Source organism: Natator depressus, chromosome 7, assembly GCF_965152275.1.
Source record: "Natator depressus isolate rNatDep1 chromosome 7, rNatDep2.hap1, whole genome shotgun sequence".
NCBI lineage: Eukaryota > Metazoa > Chordata > Testudines > Cheloniidae > Natator > Natator depressus.
This window is the reverse complement of record NC_134240.1, coordinates 79,312,852-79,331,860: the sequence shown is the minus strand read 5'-3', so window position 1 is coordinate 79,331,860 and position 19,009 is coordinate 79,312,852. Positions and strand designations below refer to the sequence as shown.

The window sequence follows — 19,009 nt, the reverse complement described above, 5'->3', positions numbered from 1 at the left end:
TCATGTATATGCAGCTTTGGCAACACATAGTGATTTTGCTGGAGCCATCATGGGTCAGGGGAGAGTTCCCCAGTGCAGGAAGAGCATAGGGCCAGCATAATCAACCCTACAGTACCCTCCTTGCTGGCCACAGTGTAAGAGATCTGCGAGGAAGGCAGGTCAGAGGAGGCAGTGCCCATGGTGCTCAGAGCTCTGTGGAGCTTCTGGTCTATTACACAGCCATTTTTAGTTTGTTGTAAGTAGCAGCTCTGATTTGTGCCAGAGACTCTCTCATGCAGCAGTCCAGAAGTGAGAGGACACAAAGGTGACTTAAAGTCACCTTGGGGCCTCTGCTCCCCCACCCCCCATCTCCTTTCCACCTGGCATGTTGCTTCTGTGTTACGTCTCAGGAGACACAGTGTCACAGAATCTGCCCGTATATATTTTGTTTTTATGCTGTTTTCAAATGCGCCCCATCATTTTATTTATTTGCTTTTCATATTGCTGCTGTATGCTGGCTTCACATCATACTTGAACTATCCATGAAAACTCCTGCATCTTTTTCCTCTACATATCTGAGATGTTTTGACTATATTTGTCAGTACACATTACCTTAAACACAGACAAGTTAAATCTTATTTACCTTTGTGCTGCCCAGTTCCCCAAAGTGTCTAAATCGATCTGATGTTTATTACAATCTCACATAGACAGCAATACTGCCACCACCTCTGTATCTTATTTACCTTTTCTAAAAGGTTCCTATGTTAAGCACAATATTAATTTAAATATCCAGGCATCTTGCTGCTTCTGAGAACAGAAGGATATTTGCACTCATGGATCTAAGCTGAGTCGAACAGCTGGGAAGTGGGCATACCACCTCCTTTCAATGCTGAGGTGATTCTTAAATATAAAAGTATCTTTTTAAATAACAGTTTTCACCCTTGCTGATCTCTGGAACACTGCACTCCTTTCTGCTCAGTGGAAATGCTTTTATCTACAAATCTCTTTCCTATCACAATTTTTTAATCCATGACAAACCTTGGCCCCTAACCCTGTGGCAACTTATTTTTCTTAATAATCTGTTTTGTTTCCCATTCATCTTTTATTAATAGTTTCAGAGACCTGTAGCAGGTTAGAGAGGCACACTTTTCCTTCCATAAACTTAGATCGTTTGACCCTGGAAGGGCACATTTATCCAAACATCGCAGTTTTGTCTGTTTAATTAGACCCTCTCATTTTCAGCTGAACCATAGTGAGTCATGCTGGGTGTAATTCCCTAGATGGCCCATGGCTCGTCTTTTAAAGAAAGGCAACATGTTAGCAATGTTAACAGTAGCTGTTTTTTGAGATCTGTTGCATTGAGTTGCCTGAAAAAGGCATAGACTTATCACAGTGTGACAAATATTATTATAACATGATCCTCTGCAAACATTAAAAATAAAAGGAAAAGAACATATCCATATCTAAACCAACCGTTTACTTACATGCTATAAAATTCAGCATGGAAGAGTATGATCCTTGGCCCCAAATAACTGCCATTTACTACACTGGCAAAAACTAATTTCCCCCCAAACAAACATAATGCAAAATGTTTTCCAGTTACCCCCATTGTTGACAGTGTATTTTGTCAAGGCAATTTAATTTAAATCCAGGGAACTAAATCCCCAGCTAGCATAAACTGGGATAGATCTACTGACTCCAGTAAAGTGAGGCTGATTTACACCATCTGAGGATCTAGCCCCCCAATTTTTTCTTAAGTTCTATGTCTTTTTAAAACAAACATTATGATTTAGTATAAATCTGATTAAATGTATCAACACTCTTCGAATCATGAGTCCACTCACAGTGTAAATTGCCACTCATTCTGAATAAGAATATGAGAATCTGCCTTAAAATAAAAAAAAAAATCTGGAGTGACTTTTCATGAAACAAAATCCAGAGAGTTTTTGTGTTTGTCCACTGATGGTTTTGTTCCTTTTAGGTGTAGATTTTGCTATTAGTTTCACATTTACATTTTTAACTAACCAGCTCCGTCATCCTCTTGTTTTAAAACTAAGCAGAAGCTTGCCATATGTCGCCTACTACAAAATTTCTAAAAATCCAAAGAAATTGAAATATTGGGCTTTCATGAAGGGCCAGATGCTGCTTTCACCTACACTGATAGAAAGCTGGAAAAAGTCAATAGAGCTCCTCTGGAGTGCAACTGATGTAGTCTGAGAGCAGAGTCAGGCCGTAAATAGGAGTTTGTTAGATAGGATAATCTGCAAAGATTTTAGGAAGATCCTTTCTCGGATTATTGCAACCCAGTAATCCTCTTTCCTGTTATTCAGAAGAGTTTTTATCATTTGAATCCTTATAAATGCAAATAAAGATCTTGCAATTTTCCAGAACCATCATATATTATGTGCTTCTTTAAAGGTTAAAAATGATAGGGAAAGGCTTTGAATCAAGCCCGTCTAAGACTCTAAAAACGTAATCTTTCAAACATAAACTAAAGGAGATAATTGTGCAGGATTTTTTTGCTTTTGTTTACAAATGTTATTACTTTCTCACAACCTCTATATTTTATATCACTGATTCAGAGATTCCCCCAAAATATGTTAATGATAGTGTCTGAGTGTTGGTTCAATCATGGGATGATCTGGCATAACTAAACTAACACCATTTATTATGTTACACTATTCATAATTTTTAAAAAATCATTTTTCCCATAATTTCCCAGCCTTTATTTGCTATGGGATAAACTATTTATGCGTTTGGAATAGTCTAGGGTTGTATGGGTTGGATTGATCCAGTTTTGAATCCTATATTTTTAGCTTTTGACCTTTTCTACTTTGATTAAATTGGAAATAGGTGAGACTGGAACTTCCTGCCGCTATTTTCCGGTTACAAGTTGGAAGGGGAAATACACAGTTATGTTAAATGGCACTATGACTGCGCAGACGCTCTTAATGAAATATATTAGAATTTCAGCATCCAGTGACATACGGATTTTATTCAAAGCATCTTTCCATTCACATAAGAGCCTCCTCCAAACTTCTAGTACTGAGACTATAAGGTCATACTTAATTTGTACACTCCTTAGGACAAGGACTGTATTTTTGTTTTATTTTCCTACAGTGCCTAGCACAAAGACAGCCTCATCCCTGACTGCATGCTATAGCCATTGAACCCATTACATAGAATCATAGAACTGGAAGGGACCTTGAGAAGTCATCTAGTCCAGTCCCCTGCTGGACTACATATGATTATATGTATAATCATATAAATGTGAGTAATGGGTTCAATCTATTTGGAGCAAAAAGATCAAGTCTCTGTGCCCCAAAAGTCCTATCTCAAAAGGTCAGGGTTGGGGCAGTGTAATATCTGACAAATGTCTCTATGGTAGATCAGCCAATCTTCCTGGAGTAACACATGGGCATAAGTGATACGAGATCCATTCTTTGGTGATGGCAATGTTCTCTTCTTCCTGTCCTGGTACAAAACCCCTAAACACCAAACAAACCCAGTCTCTACAGTACAGTGCAGGGTGGCAGTAAGTATTCAGGATTCCAGTAAATCTACAACAATCTTGTATTTATAGCATTATTATATTTGACCTCCAAATCAACTTTCACAGCTAGAATAATGCGTGGCACATAAGTCCTTAACATATTTTTTCAGCTTCATTTCTCTGAATATGACTTCAATTTTTTTTGTTGAAAATGGTCAATTACCATTATATCTGTTTTTAAATAACAAAATGATTCAACTCTCATCAAATCATCTTTATATACTGGCCCTTAAGTGTTCATAGGAATTACCACTTAAACATACAATTAACAATAAACAACATGTGATAATGCATATAGGAGTTTGGCTGCTTTAGGGATTTTTTTCCACTAGTTAATTCTTAACTCCCTAGCTTAAGCAAGACATAACACAATATTCATTAGAAACAATCCAGTTTCACAGAGTTTCTTTGGGTTCCAAGCTTGTGACTTTCCTTTTCTTTTCTCTCTCTTCCCCTCTCCCCCAACATAATGAGAAGCTGTTTTCTTTTCTGTTCACAGATCCTCTCTGTGAATCAGGTGAATCAAATAAAATGGCTGCTCCATAGCAAGACTATTCTTGCAGCTGCACAATTTTAAAGTTTAGGGACTGTCCATAAAGTTCAAAGATCCCACTAACAATCATCAGAAGAGTGAAGCCCTTTCCTGGGTTACACAACAATGCATAATCAGTTTAAAGTTACAAAAAGAAAGGTAATTGATTTTAGTTATAATGATTCATGGTACTTACCTGAACTACATATCACCCATGACAGAATTCTAGGTATGAATGTGTACTAGAGATCTGATTCAGCTCCCATTGATGTCAATGGAAAGTCTTCTATTCACTACAGTGGAGATTGGATCAGTCTTTTGGTGATATAGGTCTGTGCAAATGGCTGCATAATTCTAAAGAAAATGCTGGCAGCTGGAAGAATAGAATGAAACATAGAACTCAGGTTTAACATTAAGAGTTCCCAGTTGCAGCCCCCTTTCTGGGGACCCTAGAGACTCAACTCTCAGGAAAGAGATGTTATCATTTCCCCCACCTGGAAAAGTTTTCTTTATTTCTTGGGGGTCTGGCAGGACATTAAAAAGGGGAAAATAAAAAGAAATACCAAGAGGGTTTTATGAACTGAAATGAAAATGCATACTCTGTGATTCACTTCTCAGCATGTGTATGTCTCAACCATAATAAGGCAGTCATTGTTTAAAATGAAATGCACACAAATCTGTAAGTAAAAACACAAGAATAGAATAATCAAATCTTCAGTGTGCTAACTATTGAGGCTTATCACTGTTTTGCATCAGTCCTTGTGTATCAAAACACTATCACCAACTTACATGCTTTTTTGGAACATTGCCAATTACAACATTTTGACTAAACTGATTTGAAAGATGCTGAAGACGTTGGGCTGAAGTGTAAATCTTACAACATTTTACATTTTGAATTTATTGTCCTGTCTTCTGTGAATTTACTTTCAAAACTATGCATGATTTTGATGTAACAAATTTGAAAATACAGATTTGGGATAAAAAGAACAAGGAGTACTTGTGGCACCTTAGAGACTAACAAATTTATTTGAGCATAAGCTTCCGTGGGCTAAAACCCACTTCATTGGATGCATGCAGTGGAAAATACAGTAGGAAGATATATTTTTCCACTGCATGCATCCAATGAAGTGGGTTTTATATATATACACACAGAGAACATGAAAAAATGGGTGTTGCCATACACACTATAACGAGAGTGATCAATTAAGGTGAGCTATTATCAGCAGAAGAAAAAAAGCTTTTGTAGTGATAATCAGGAGGGCCAGCTATGTCTCTCACCAATCATCATTTCTTCTCATCCCCATCTTCTCTAGGCTTCCTCGTAGTTCTGTAGTTTTCTAATTACTTCCTAATAGGCATAGTAAGAACCTTGGTATTCTCATCCCATCTTGACTTTTTAGAATAAATTGTACTTTAAAGTGAAACTAGAGCATAATGTTTTTAGTATGAAGAAAAACTCTCAGAGAGAGGTTATGTTAAGAGTGGAAAAAGTTAAAAATAGGGAAGGGAGGGAAGATAAACATTAATAAAACCTGGTGGGAGGAACACTGAGTTGTTTTCCCCTGGGGGGGTGGGGGCGAACCAGCCCTTTCACAGCCCTGCTGTCAAGAGAACTACCACCATCCACCCCCACAAGCAATTTCTGCTGCCACACATACACTAGGGAATTATGGAATCTTACATCTCCTGCAAGTTACAGCAGTCTGGGGAGCAGAGGGTTTATAATCTGTGTTGGGCTAGTGTATGTCTGAAAAGGAGAGAGAAGACGTTTTTGGCAGCAAACAATAGGAAGAGGTGGTACAAAGTGATCTTTCTCTCTGCTGGGTCTTACTGCATAACTATGGGGAACTTGCTGCATAATTTGTCTGCCATGCCAAAGAGTACAAGTGACCTTGATTGTTTGTACACAGTTTCATTGTTTCTGTTAGGTTAAGCTTTCCATACACAGAAACTTTAGCATGAGATGCTAAATTAATACAACAAAAATTATTTATAGTTCTTTTTCTTCTACATAATCAAGAATGGGGAAAAAACCCCAACAGGATGTTTTGTGATCTTTTATGTCACACTCTGCTCCATGTTTAAGAATGCAGATGAAGATGAAGCAAGTATTTTATGCCTTCACAGCTTCAATTAAAAAAAACAAAAAAGAGTATTAATCAGCCTTCCTGATGGTAACCGTTACACTTGTTATTACAGAATCTGTGATTAAATATGAACAATAATATTTTAAGATGTAGAAGAGATATCAAAGGCACAAAATGACAAAACTTCTAGTCCTTACTTATGTAAGTCCTCACAAGCCGTTTGATATAATAGTGTGATAAAATGTTAAGTGACATTTAATTACATAAATATTAGCAAGCTTGAAATTAAGTGTCTGTAAGAAAATTTAGGAACTATTTAATCCTTTTTTATTTATTGCATTGCATGTGCTAGTTGCAAAAAAACCATAGATTAGGGTTTGAAAGTACTCCTTGCACAGGGTTGAACTGAATGGCATAAGACACCAGGGTTGTCTTCCTCTGCACTAATTCTATAATTATTTTGGTCTATTTTTAAATGCATCTAATGAAGGTGTATGAACTATTTGTTGATTCCATTATAAATGGCCCGCTGCTCAAGTCTGTGCCAGAATATCCCCATTGTATTTCAAATCCAATGAGTTGGCCAATGCCGATTTCTTAGTTTAGAAGGCTATTCTTTTAACATACCATAAGATGACACACAGAATGCATTCATAAAATTCATTTCCCAAAGGATACTAGTAGTGCACAATTACCAGACTTATTTTCTGCCCTGACAAAAGGGAAAACTGTAGCATCTCAGTTCTCATTCTATATGTAAAGACTACCAAATGCTGACCTTTTATTTTTTAAATCACAACTAGTGTAATTCTCCAAGGAAAACGAAAATCAAGATTATAAACCAAGAGTAACTAATATTTTTGAAATAAAAATGAACATTTTAATATTTTGGTGGAACTGGAAAGCTGCAACCGTTCAGCTAACTTGAAAGGGGGTAATGTAATGGAAAGTGTTATCCAGAATGGAACTACCACAGTAATGTAGTGCTAGTCAATCTTACTGACGTGCAGAGTGGAGACAGATATTAAAAATACAAATTAAAATTCTATCTTAATATATACCAAACAAACCCCAAATGCTGATATCAACAGAGAAAAGTGAAAAAACAAAGACAAGAATAATAAAAGTTGAGATTCAATTAATAGTAGAGCCCATGGCCAGAAGAAACCATTGTGATTGTCTAGTCCACAGGTGGGCAAACTATGGCCCGTGGGCCACATCTGGCCCGCAGGACCCTCCTGCCCGGCCCCTGAGCTCCTGCCCCAAGAGGCTAGTCCCTGGCCCCTCCCCTGCTGTTCGCCCTCCCCCTCAGCACACCGTGCCACACTCTGGGCAGCCAGGCACCACAGTTGCAGAGCTGCAACCTGCCCCTCTGCTCTGGGTGGCACAGGTGTAGCACCACCAGCCACCGGTGCTCCAGACACCGCAGTAAGGGGGCAGAGAGCGGGGGGGTTGTATAGAGGGCAGGGAAGTTTGGGGGTGTGGTCAGGGGTTGGGGGGTGGAGTGGGGTTGTGGGGTCAGAGGGTGGGGAACAGGGGAGTTGGATGGGGCAGGGCCCCAGGGGGGTCATCAGGGGACAGGGAACAGGGGTGGTGGATGGGACAGGAGTCCCGGGGGAGCCATCAGGGGTCAAGAAGTAGTGGGATTGGGTAGGAGGCGGGGGCAGGGCCACACCTGGCTGTTTGGGAAGACACAGCCTCCCCTAACCAGCCCTCCATCCAGTTTTGGAAACCCAATGTGGCCCTCAAGTCAAAAAGTTTGCCCACCTCTGGTCTAGTCAGACCTCTTGTATAACACAGGCTGTAGAACTCCCCAAAATAATTCCTAGAGCTTCCTTTTTGAAAAGCATCCATTTAAAAAAATGTCAGTGATGGAGAATCCACCAGGACCATTGGTAAAATGTTCCAGTGGTTAATTACTTGCCGTTAAACATTTACACCTTATTTCCAGTCTGAGTTTGTCTAGCTTCAACTTACTTTCAGCCATTGGGTCATATTATACCTTTCTCTGCTACATTGAAGAGTCTATTATTAAATATTTATTCCTCATGTAGATACTTATTACTTAGGCTGTAATCAAGTCACGCCTTAACCTTTGCTAAGTTAAATAGATTGAACTATTTGAAGATTGAGCTCTTTGAGATACCACAAATGATAACAGTTAGTCTGGGAGCACAATGTAGTAAAACCTCATTCTGCGGGCAAGTGAGTGATATAAAGATAAGGGTCATGTCATTTGATTTCTAAAATCTCCAGAATCCTAATTTCAGTGGTGTCCCCTTCTGCAGTGTGGTGGGCGGACTTGATGCCCTCCCCGGCTCCCAGCTCCAGGTCCACCAGTTGGCGGAAAGTTTGATAATACAATGTCATCACAAATTAACCAAGTTGGGTAGCATTCAAAAGCCCTTTCTCCCCAAGCACAATAGTATCAAACCCAACAAACCTGGAATGATTATGTAGAAATATTCAAGAAAATGTTTAAAAATAAAACAAAATTAATGATACTTAACATAGAAATGCCTTACTTATATTTTAAAAAAATTACCTTGGTTAATCCCAGAGAAGTTAGCCTTGACGTGTAAGACTGAAAACATTTATTCATCAAAGCCATTATCAGTGCCATCTCTGTATAGGACTCCATCACTTTGTCATGCTGATCCTGTGTACGCCACGGTCCTATCTCCATACAAGGTAGGTATTTCAGACATAACTGGTGTGAACAGTCCATCCTCCAAGACCCACCTTGAAGGTGCTCAGAATGGCTGAGACAGGCAGTTATGAGGTCAAAGATGTACTGGAGTCATATGCTGAGTTTACCATTTGAAGGCCAACATTAACACTTGCAAAGCTAGGCTGGTTGATGTTTTCCAAAAAGCAAACAGAGGAAAAATTGCCACTGACCTGGAGTGCGTTTATACCTACTATCAAGATCGCAAATTATCAAGCAATGGAATGGCTCTGGGATGATCAAGTATATCCAAAACTACCATCCTCTGTCTAGCATGTGTGGATCCTAGAGGATGGACTGATCCTGCCAGCTATATGTGAAATACCATGCACGTCCAAATCAGTCCTTCAAGTAAGCAAATGCATGTATGCAAAGACAGGTTTCAGAGTAACAGCCGTGTTAGTCTGTATTCGCAAAAAGAAAAGGAGTACTTGTGGCACCTTAGAGACTAACCAATTTATTTGAGCATGAGCTTTCGTGAGCTACAGCTCACCGATGAAGTGAGCTGTAGCTCACGAAAGCTCATGCTCAAATAAATTGGTTAGTCTCTAAGGTGCCACAAGTACTCCTTTTCTGTATGCAAAGAGTTGATTTTTAAACATTTTGTTGGCTTTACCTACATAATTGTTCTAGGTTTGTCTTGTTTAGTATCACTGTGTTAATGGGAGAAAGGGCTTTTGCATGATACCTAACTTGACCCATTTCTGACAGCATTGGTGGAAATTTTGATAATACTATCAGAGGACCTGAAGATAGGAGAAGGGGCAGGCAGTGAATCTCCCTTCCCGCCATGCTGCAGAGCGTGACACCACTGAAGTTATGATTCCGTAGTCTTTTACCAATGATATCTCCCTTACCTTTCTGGCCTTGACTTACACATGCTCTCAGAATAAATAGTGCTACTGCATTTCTGCCTGTCTGGAGCATTTACCTCAGGAGGCGAAGCAGAAGCCTCAGTACCCATGAGACCTGTCTTTCCCCATTTAATTGGATTAAATTGAACCCACCCATTACAGTTAGATAAGAACATCTGGAGTGTCTCCTGAAACGCATATTTGGATAGCCAAAGGGCAGAGTCTGAGGGCACTGGTCATCTCTTGGTTGGAACTGAGTGGTTCCTTAGTCTAATACAGATGACAAGGTGGAAAAATAGACTTGTTAATTCCTTCCCTTGCCCCCCTCACACCGCACCATCCTCATCAAATTCTTGAGTTGAGTGAACAATTTGAAAATACTTTATTATCTTCATTTATTATGGGGATAAAGAGTTTTAAAGGGATACGTTTTTATTTAAAAACAAAGAGCAATGAGCAGAGACCTCTCTTAAAAATGTAATCTAAGATATAGTAGCAACAAAGATAGAACCTTGGTATTTGAAGATACAGATTATGGAGTTATAAATAACATGGCATTTAATAAAGCTAATGTTAAAATTATATAATACATAGGTTAAGAAAAGAGTGTCTGTACAGGGGACTATACAACCTCAATCGGAGCCTGATTCAAAGCCCGTTGAAATCAGTGTAAGACTTCCAGTGACTTGAGTGGATTTTTGGATCATGTCCTCAAAGGTCAATAAAGGTTTGGAAGGGATAGTGAACGGAGAGTGAGAAATTAGAATCTCATTTTTCAAAATATTTTAAAAAGGAAAAAAATATGGAAAAATTTGAGATTTAAAATCTATTGCTTGGCTCAAAATACCTTGAGTTTTCATCGTAAGGAGAAAGATTCCTATTATGTAAAATGACTTAATGATCAAGGATCATAATTAAACGTTACAACTGGGTTTAGAAAATTGAACCTTAGATCCCTGATTTTATATAAAACTCAATATTTTGAAACTCATGGCAAATTAGTAACAGAACCTTTAGTACAGTAGATACTGCTGTTAAAAATTATACTAGATTAAAATATACTGACAATGCGAAGGTGCTCTCAGCTTGGAAAAGAGAAGAATAACGGGGGGAGGGGGTGTCTATAAAATCATGACTGGTGTGGAGAAAGTAAATTAGGAAGTGTTTACTCCTCATAACACAAGAACTAGGGGTCACCAAATGAGGTTAATAGGCAGCAGATTTAAAACAAACAAAATGAGGTATTTCTTCACACAACACAGAGTCAACCTGTGGAACTCTTTACCAGAGGATGTTGTGAAGGCCAAGACTATAACAGGGTTCAAAAAAGAACTATATAAATTCATGGAGGATAGGTCCATCAATGGCTATTAGCCAGGAGGGGCAGGGATGGTGTCCCTAGCCTCTGTTTGCCAGAAGCTGGGAATGAGCGACAAGGAATGAAGCACTTTATGATTACCTGTTCTGTTCATTTCCTCTGGGGCAGCTGACATTGGCCACTGTCAGAACACAGGATACTGGGCTAGATGGACCTTTGGTCTGACCCAGTATGGCTGTTCTTATGTTCTCTCATAGCCACAGCAATTGGATCAATCTCAGTTTTCCATTAGGAAACATGTAGTTAGAATAGGGTATGCATTGATTTCTTGTGGGCTTCATTCATGTTATGGAAACATTATCGATAGCAAGAATAGTCATACTGAAGTGTTTTTTTCCATTAAAAGTAAAATTGATATTCAGAAGATTTAAATATAAGATAAGGAACTCAGCATACCGACATTAATTAGAAATCTGGGACTACAGTTTTTAGAGCCCTTAAAAGAGGAGCTGCCAAAGCTCCCTAAAAGTGGGGAGCCATGGGCTTCCAAACCATGGCCCTACCCCTTCTCCCTGAGCCCCCGGCACCAACTTGCTCCTCTCTGCCTCCCACCCCCTGTCACTTGCCTTTACAGCCAGTAAAAAGTGATGGAGCCATGGCCCCCTGATGCCTCCCATGTTTCAGTGCCCCTGCATTAAAGAATATTGTTTGATGTATATTCTGTTTATATTCTGTTCTCTTCAAAATGTATGTGGTGCTTTCAGTGTTTTCATTTGAAATTGTATATTCTAAGAACCTTTTCCAATTAGCTTCAACAGCATTTGACTATGGTACCCTCTAATGACTGGCTCTTTAACAGAGAATGAAAGCCATAATTATTTATTAAAGCACAAAAGAGTTCTTTTTAAATTATCTTTAACTGGAGGTTGCATTTGCACAAGAAATAGATTTTAAATTATCTTGAACATTCTAAATTAAAGAGAGTGCATGAGCCAGGTGGCTGCTTCATCAGTCAGCCTTGAATGGCCAATATAGTACGGCCATTTTATTTTGTATCTCATTTCCATTCCTTTTAACATTATTTAATATCAGAGCTTAAAAGGCACCTACAGTTTTGTCTGAATCTTTGGGCTCTGATTCTTTTCCTTTCAATATTTATGCCTCTAATAGTCATTTTGTTTGTGGTGGTGGTGCAGCCCTGTTGGTCCCAGGATATGAGATAGACAAGGTGGGTGGACTTTTACTGGACCAACTTCTCTTGATCCATAACTTTGCAAGACTCTAAAAATTGTGTTCTTAACAGAAATGCAGGTTTTATGGTTCATTACAACAATTTGTTACCTGTTAATTGGCCATGTCATTTTAAGTTGTTTCTTGCAATATGTTAACCCCTCATGCTTAACAATCTGTCCCAACTTGTATTTAACTGTGACACTCGGGTTACTTTTCTGAGGTCCGAAGAAGAGCTCTGTGTGGCTTTAAAGCTTCTCTCTTCAACCAACAGAAGTTGGCCTTGCCCTATAATTAACTTTTTTTCACTTTATATTTGTGCAGGTCATGTGCTTTTTCACATGCCTATGTTATACTCAAAGTTGAATTTAATATTTTTAATCAGAGGCATTAGATGGTAGCCCGAGGGCCTGTAGATGTAATAACACAGTTACTAGTGATAGTAAAGAAATTATTTCCTTTCTCACCATCACACCCCCCTCCCAAAAAGATCAGTGAATTTTTTAGAAAATTTTCAGCATTTTGTCAAGTAGAAGGAATTTTTTTTCACTTTGTTGATGAAAACCTGAGCATTTTAAATGACAATTGATTTTTTTTAAACTAAAGTTTCCTTTTAATGGAAAAGCCATTTTGTATTTGTGGGGGACGACAAACTTTTGGACAGCCACTAATAGAGAAACATGTTCTGGGACTGTCTTTTAACTCATACAGTACTTTTGTGGCATCCTTTTTATTATAATTTATTTTGATATCTATGCTTGTAATTCTCTCCCTAGCATAGATTAATTTTGTCAACCCACCCTCTAAATGAGTTTACTTCAAGTGCAGTGATTTTACTTATTTCAATATCAGATCATTCTTTAACTGAAACTAGTAGTTCACAATACGCACAATAATGGATGCTTAACCAACATTTATTTTAAGACATCAGGGAAGCTATCTTTATTTATGCCAAATAAGGGATCATATCCTCTTAAACATTTGAAACCCCTGGTCCAGTTGATTTTGGAGTGACTATTATAAAGTTCCAGGATTTGTTGTTTGGACTTTGGTTTAAGATGTTTTCTGTATCTCTAGAAGAGAGGGTATTCTTGAGTTCCTGTAATATTGCTTGCATCTCTCTTAATCTTAAAAGGGTAAAGACCCTGAGGAATATGCTTGGTATGGTAGTTTCGTAAATTAGTTTGCATGTCATTAGTGATGCAGAAACCTGATGCTCCAGATACCATTTATCATGTTAATATTTTTTTCCACTTATGGCTCCAAAATTCAATATATGGGACATTCTATTGAATTTAACTTACTACGAAATTATTCTCTAGATATTTAGCTTGTTGATGATAAATTACAAAGACCTAAGAACCTGGCTTTGTCATTTTCACTCTCTCTTTGGTCATTAAGGGTTTAAACTGTTGAGGTTGTGCTGGGCATACTCACCTTGCACTGAAGTAAGTCCATATATCTGACCAAAATGGTGCTGTTTCCTCAACTGTTATATAATTTGTGAATGCTCCCATCACATTATTAATTAAAGATCTCACAAGGCTCAAATTTATCGGTTATGCTCTAGTGCATAAAGGAATTATTTTGGGGAAGTTCTGTGGCTTGTGTTATAGACAGAAGGTCAGACTAAATGGTTCCAGTCTCCCCTTCTGGCCTTGAAAGCTATAAAACATATGCTTATAAGATTTATTTTGACAGAAAGGGGGTTATAACACTGCATCAGTTGCTGCTGGGTGTTAAATATTTTTGTAAATCAGCCTGCTTGGGGGTGGGTCTAGCTTTTCCCTCTTATTTTTTTAAAACTTTGGCTCAACTTTAGCTCAGTTCCATCAGTTTTCATCCTAGCTGACTTCAGAGGAACCAATATAATTTTTTGTCTAGAGGTTTCACTTCTCTGGCCCTGTGCTTTAAATTGGGAATTTTGCAACTGGCAATTTTTCAGCCTGAAACCTGTTTAAAATGTAGTTTAACTAACGGTGCATTTTGCTACTATTTCTGGGACATCAGTTGTGTCTGATTGGGTTTCAGGTGCACTATGTCTAAGGAAGTCAAGTGTGAAATACCCATTCGCCCCTTTTTGTTTACTACTGTATTGGCTAAATGGATAAATGAACTTGGCGATTTTTGTCATACACTTCATTCATATCTTATAGTATATTTATAAACTGAAATAGGAAAATCTGTCCCAACATTGGATTTTTAGATTTTAACATTATTGCATGATATAACTTAGCACTTGTTGTTCTTTGTTAGTTCCAGTCTTACTGAAAATACAGAATATTTGGGATTCCATTTTTTAACTGTCACTGGGAACCTCAGCAATTTGGTTTGTTTAGACAGGGACATCTTTTGCATATTCAGTGAATAGCAGCTAAATGACTGAGTAATTGATGTATGAATTGACATGTTTTTAGACTGCTAAATAAAAAAGGAATGGAGCAGACATTGTTTCATGGTCCTTTCTCAAATGTATCTGAGATATAGAAAAACAATGAGGAGTCCAGTGGCACGTTAAAGACTAACGGATTTATTTGGGCATAAGCTTTCATGGGTAAAAAACCCCACTTCTTCAGATGCATGGAGCGAAAATTACAGATACAGGCATAAATATACTGGCACATGAAGAGATGGGAGTTACCTTACAAGAAGAGAACTAGTGTTGACAAGGCCAATTCAGTCAGGGTGGATGTGGTCCACTCCCAATAATTGATGAGGAGGTGTCAATACCAAGAGAGGGAAAATTGCTTTTGTAGTGAGTCAGCCACTCCCAGTCCCTATTCAAGCCCAAATTAGTCGTGTTAAATTTGCAAATGAATTGTAGATCTGCAGTTTCTCTTTTAAGTCTGTTTTTGAAGTATTTTTATTGAAGGATGGCTACTTTTAAATCTGTTATTGAATGTCCAGGGAGATAGAAGTGTTCTCCTATTGGCTTTTGTATGTTACCATTCCTGATGTCTGATTTGTGTCAATTTATTCTTTTACATAGAGACTCCCGGTTTGGCCAATGTACATGGCAGAGGGGCATTGCTGGCACATGATGGCATATATATATTTTGATTTAGTTGGGGATTGGTCCTGCTTTGAGCAGGGGGTTGGATTAGATGACCTCCTGCGGTCCCTTCGAACCCTAATCTTCTATGATTCTATGATCACATTAGTAGATGTGCAGGTGAATGAGCCCCTGATGGAGTGGCTGATGATGTTGGGTCCTCTGATGGTGTCACTAGAGTAGATATGGGGCCAGAGTAGGCAACAAGGTTTGTTACTGAGATTGGTTTCTGTGGTGTGGTGTGTAGTTGCTGGTGAGTACTTGCTTCAGGTTGAGGGGGTTGCCTGTAAGCGAGGACTGGCCTGCCCCCGAAGGTCTGTGAGCATGGGGGATCATTTTCCAGGATAGGTTGTAGATCATTGATGATGTTCTGGAGCGGTTTTAGCTGGGGGCTGTACGTGATGGCCAGTGGTGTTGTGTTATTTTCCTTTTTGGGCCTGTCCTGTAGTAGGTGACTTCTGGGTACCCATCTCGCTCTGTCAATCTGTTTCCTCACTTTCCCAGGTGGGTACTGTAGTTTTAAAAATGCTTGATAAAGATCTTGTAGGTGTTTGTCTCTGTCTGAGGGATTGGAACAAATACAGTTGTATCTTAGGGCTTGGCTTTAGACAATGGATTGTGTGATGTGTCCTGGATGGAAGCTGGAGGAATGTAGGTAAGTTCTTTCTGAAACTGAGCTGTGGGTAGTAGGCAGTTATCAGTCATTGAAAATGCACCAGACAGAGGTAAGGGGAGTTAAATGACTCCATGGTGCTACAGTCAAGGAGATACAGATATAGTAACTAAGGGGAATGCTGCCACAGGCAGGCCCCTGAAAACATTGTAGAAATTCCTGGAGCTCTCTAAAACCTTTTACATTACCTTTAGATTGCTCTGTTCTGAGTGACTGAGCTGAGTATTGAACTTCACATAATCAGTGTATCTGGTGACTAGTTCAAAACAACCCTACTTCCCATTATTTTATTTACCAACTCATAAGCAGCTTTGTATAACTTTGGCTAACTGAAACTATCAATTTCTGTTCTTAAATTATGACAAGCCATTTAGATTCCTTTTTTAAAAATACAAGTTTGAGGTTGTGTTAAATTAAAGCTTAGCGCCGTTAGCTATTAAATCTGATCACTGGTGAAAACCACCTTCATATCTTGCTGTCAGTTTCAGGGAAAGGTGAGGAGTGGGAAAGGAAAGTTTTTATTTATTTGGAGTGGCATTCCTCTGTATAGAAAGTTTGGTGAAAAGTCAGTTTGACAGGGTTTTTTCATGTATTTGATTAATATTAAGACTGCCTTTTCTATGAATGGCTGAGTTACCACTGTTATCAAGTGGGTCAAACATAATCTTTTCTTACTATCCTTGACTCTATAGTTAAGTACAGCATGAAATAACAATGTTTTAAAAGCACTCACACAGACTATTATGTGAACCTTGAAAAATTGCATAGAATGCTACACTGATTGACTCACCATTACTATAGCTTGTACAGATTAGGGTTTCTTAAAAAGTTGTATGAGTAATTAACCTGTCTGATCTTTTACTTAAAATTCATTTGAAGAAATTTATGCTTTACACAAAGTCTTCCAGTAGGTTAAAAATAATTCAGGAATAAAAGGTTCTGAACATCCTTGTTTTTAGAAGTCATTGGTATTCCCTTATAAAATGTAGACAAAGGACCTGATTTTAAGGTATGGCTAAGCCTTGCAACTCCCACTGACTTTATGTGGAGCTACAGGTGTTCACTACTTCTGAAAATCAGGCCATAAGGAAACAGTTATCATCTTCACTGGGAGCATGATTGATCTCTGAAGCAGCAAGGCTGCTATAATTAAAGTGCAGATTTGAAGATCTATTTTATAGCTATTAACATATTTTGAAAGCCCCATGAAAAATGAGGGGTTGGGGGGTTAGATCATGAAGTCATTACTGAGGCAGAGTAATATACAGTACCAATCAACACAGTATGTCATGACTGATCATATACTTCAGGACTTATATACCTCAAATTATTTAGCAGTTAAAACACAGGTAATGTTGCTCTCAAGTGGTTGCTTTTCACACACTGGGGGCTTGTCTATGTTACCTGCAGGATCGACAGGTATTCTAGTCTAGACGTGATAAATTGACCACCAAGCGCTCTCCCGTCAACTCCAGTACTCCCCGGAGCGAGATGCACAGGCGGAGTCGATGGGGGAGCGTCAGCTGTCGACTACTGCAGTGAAGACACTGCGGTGAGTAGAGCTAAGTACATCGATTTCAGCTACGTTATTCATGTAGCTGAAGTTGCGTAACTTAGATCGATCCCCACCCCTAGTGTAGACCAGACCTCAGTAACCCAGGTGGACTTTGGCTTTCCATTGATATATATTTTCAGAAAAAGAATAAGCAAAAAACCAGCCAACCAAATGAGTGTTTAGCTCACATGCCAGAATGAAGAAGGATCAGAAAGTTGGAATGTCTCCCATTCCTTAGGTTATATCTAGAGTTGCTCAGGAATTGTCCATCAAAAATGTGTTTTTGATGGAAAATTGCAGTTTTTGCAAAATTTAAATTTTCTGTGGAGAAAATTCAGTTTTGCCAAAATGTGTTGAGTTTTTCACTGGAAAAATTAAAATGAAATATTATGAAATGAATAGAAATACTTTCAATTTGTCCAAGCTAATTAAAATGTTTTTCACTTCAGGTCAGTTTGATATTAATTTGTGTTTGCCTGTACTGTGTGCTTTGTGCAAAAATGAATATTGGGGTATGGTGTTCTGTCTTCTCCTTTCCTATATTTCTATAGTACCTCCTTCCACCTCCCCTCTCTATCTCCTTTCTCTTCTCTGTCGCCACCCAAACTCCAAAGCCACAAATGACAAAAATTGTTTCCATTGATGGTCATTTTATTGTTTTCACGTATTAACTTTATTTTTAAAAGTTTTCATTCCACAAATTGATTCCCTCTTTATTTTTTCATTTATTCTAACTTTTTAAATTTTACAGTGATTCCAGAGTTTGATACTCAAGTCAATATTGCACTGGAGGGCTTAAGCAGGAACACAATGCATCAGTTTGATGACAGTCAATTTGTGGACATCTCAAAGAAGGTCTATGATACAATTCATGACATCAGATGTTCAGTCATGATGATTCGGGTAAGTCTCTTCATTCATACCTTGACTATTCATTAATAACATTATTGAGGAATTGGGACACCAAGGAACATTCACAAGACTTTAGAGCTAAATAAGTTACTATTGCCACAAAGTTCAGATCCAGATTTGCATAGTTCCAGACTATGCTGGTGCTTTGATTCTGGGTTACTTGAATAGACATGAGTATAATTCTAAAAGGTCAGAACCAGAACCGTGGAAGTGAAGAGATGGTTGTATTAACTCCACTTGTGGTGATGGGGCCAAAGTGGACATTTTTAGGTGAGGTCTGTTGGAAGGTAGCTGTTGCATTAACTTGGATGGAATATATGGGCCAAAAGAGCCAAAGGTGTTACCATTACTCTGAAATTGTCCATCATGAAAGCATTTTAAACGAGGTTTACAGAGTCCTCAGCCTGCTTAGTGTGATATCAAACACCATTAAAAATCCTTTTCAACCTTTTATTAGAGATACAAAAAACCCAAGGAAAAACAGTTAAGACATTTGAAATGTCAAGTACTAAGTAAAGCTTTCATTTTAACAGCCT

At 38.4% G+C, this 19,009-nt stretch overlaps 1 protein-coding gene across 6 annotated transcripts in view; it reads left to right on the top strand.

Annotated features, from left to right (window-relative positions):
• Positions 1-19,009, top strand: part of CTNNA3 (catenin alpha 3) — an 896,431-nt gene that overhangs the window by 704,226 nt on the left and 173,196 nt on the right. For all 6 annotated transcript variants that reach the window (XM_074958868.1, XM_074958865.1, XM_074958864.1 and 3 more), the window contains one exon: positions 18,313-18,464. In XM_074958868.1, coding sequence (XP_074814969.1) covers positions 18,313-18,464 — 152 coding nt within the window. The remainder of the gene's footprint in view (positions 1-18,312; positions 18,465-19,009) is intronic.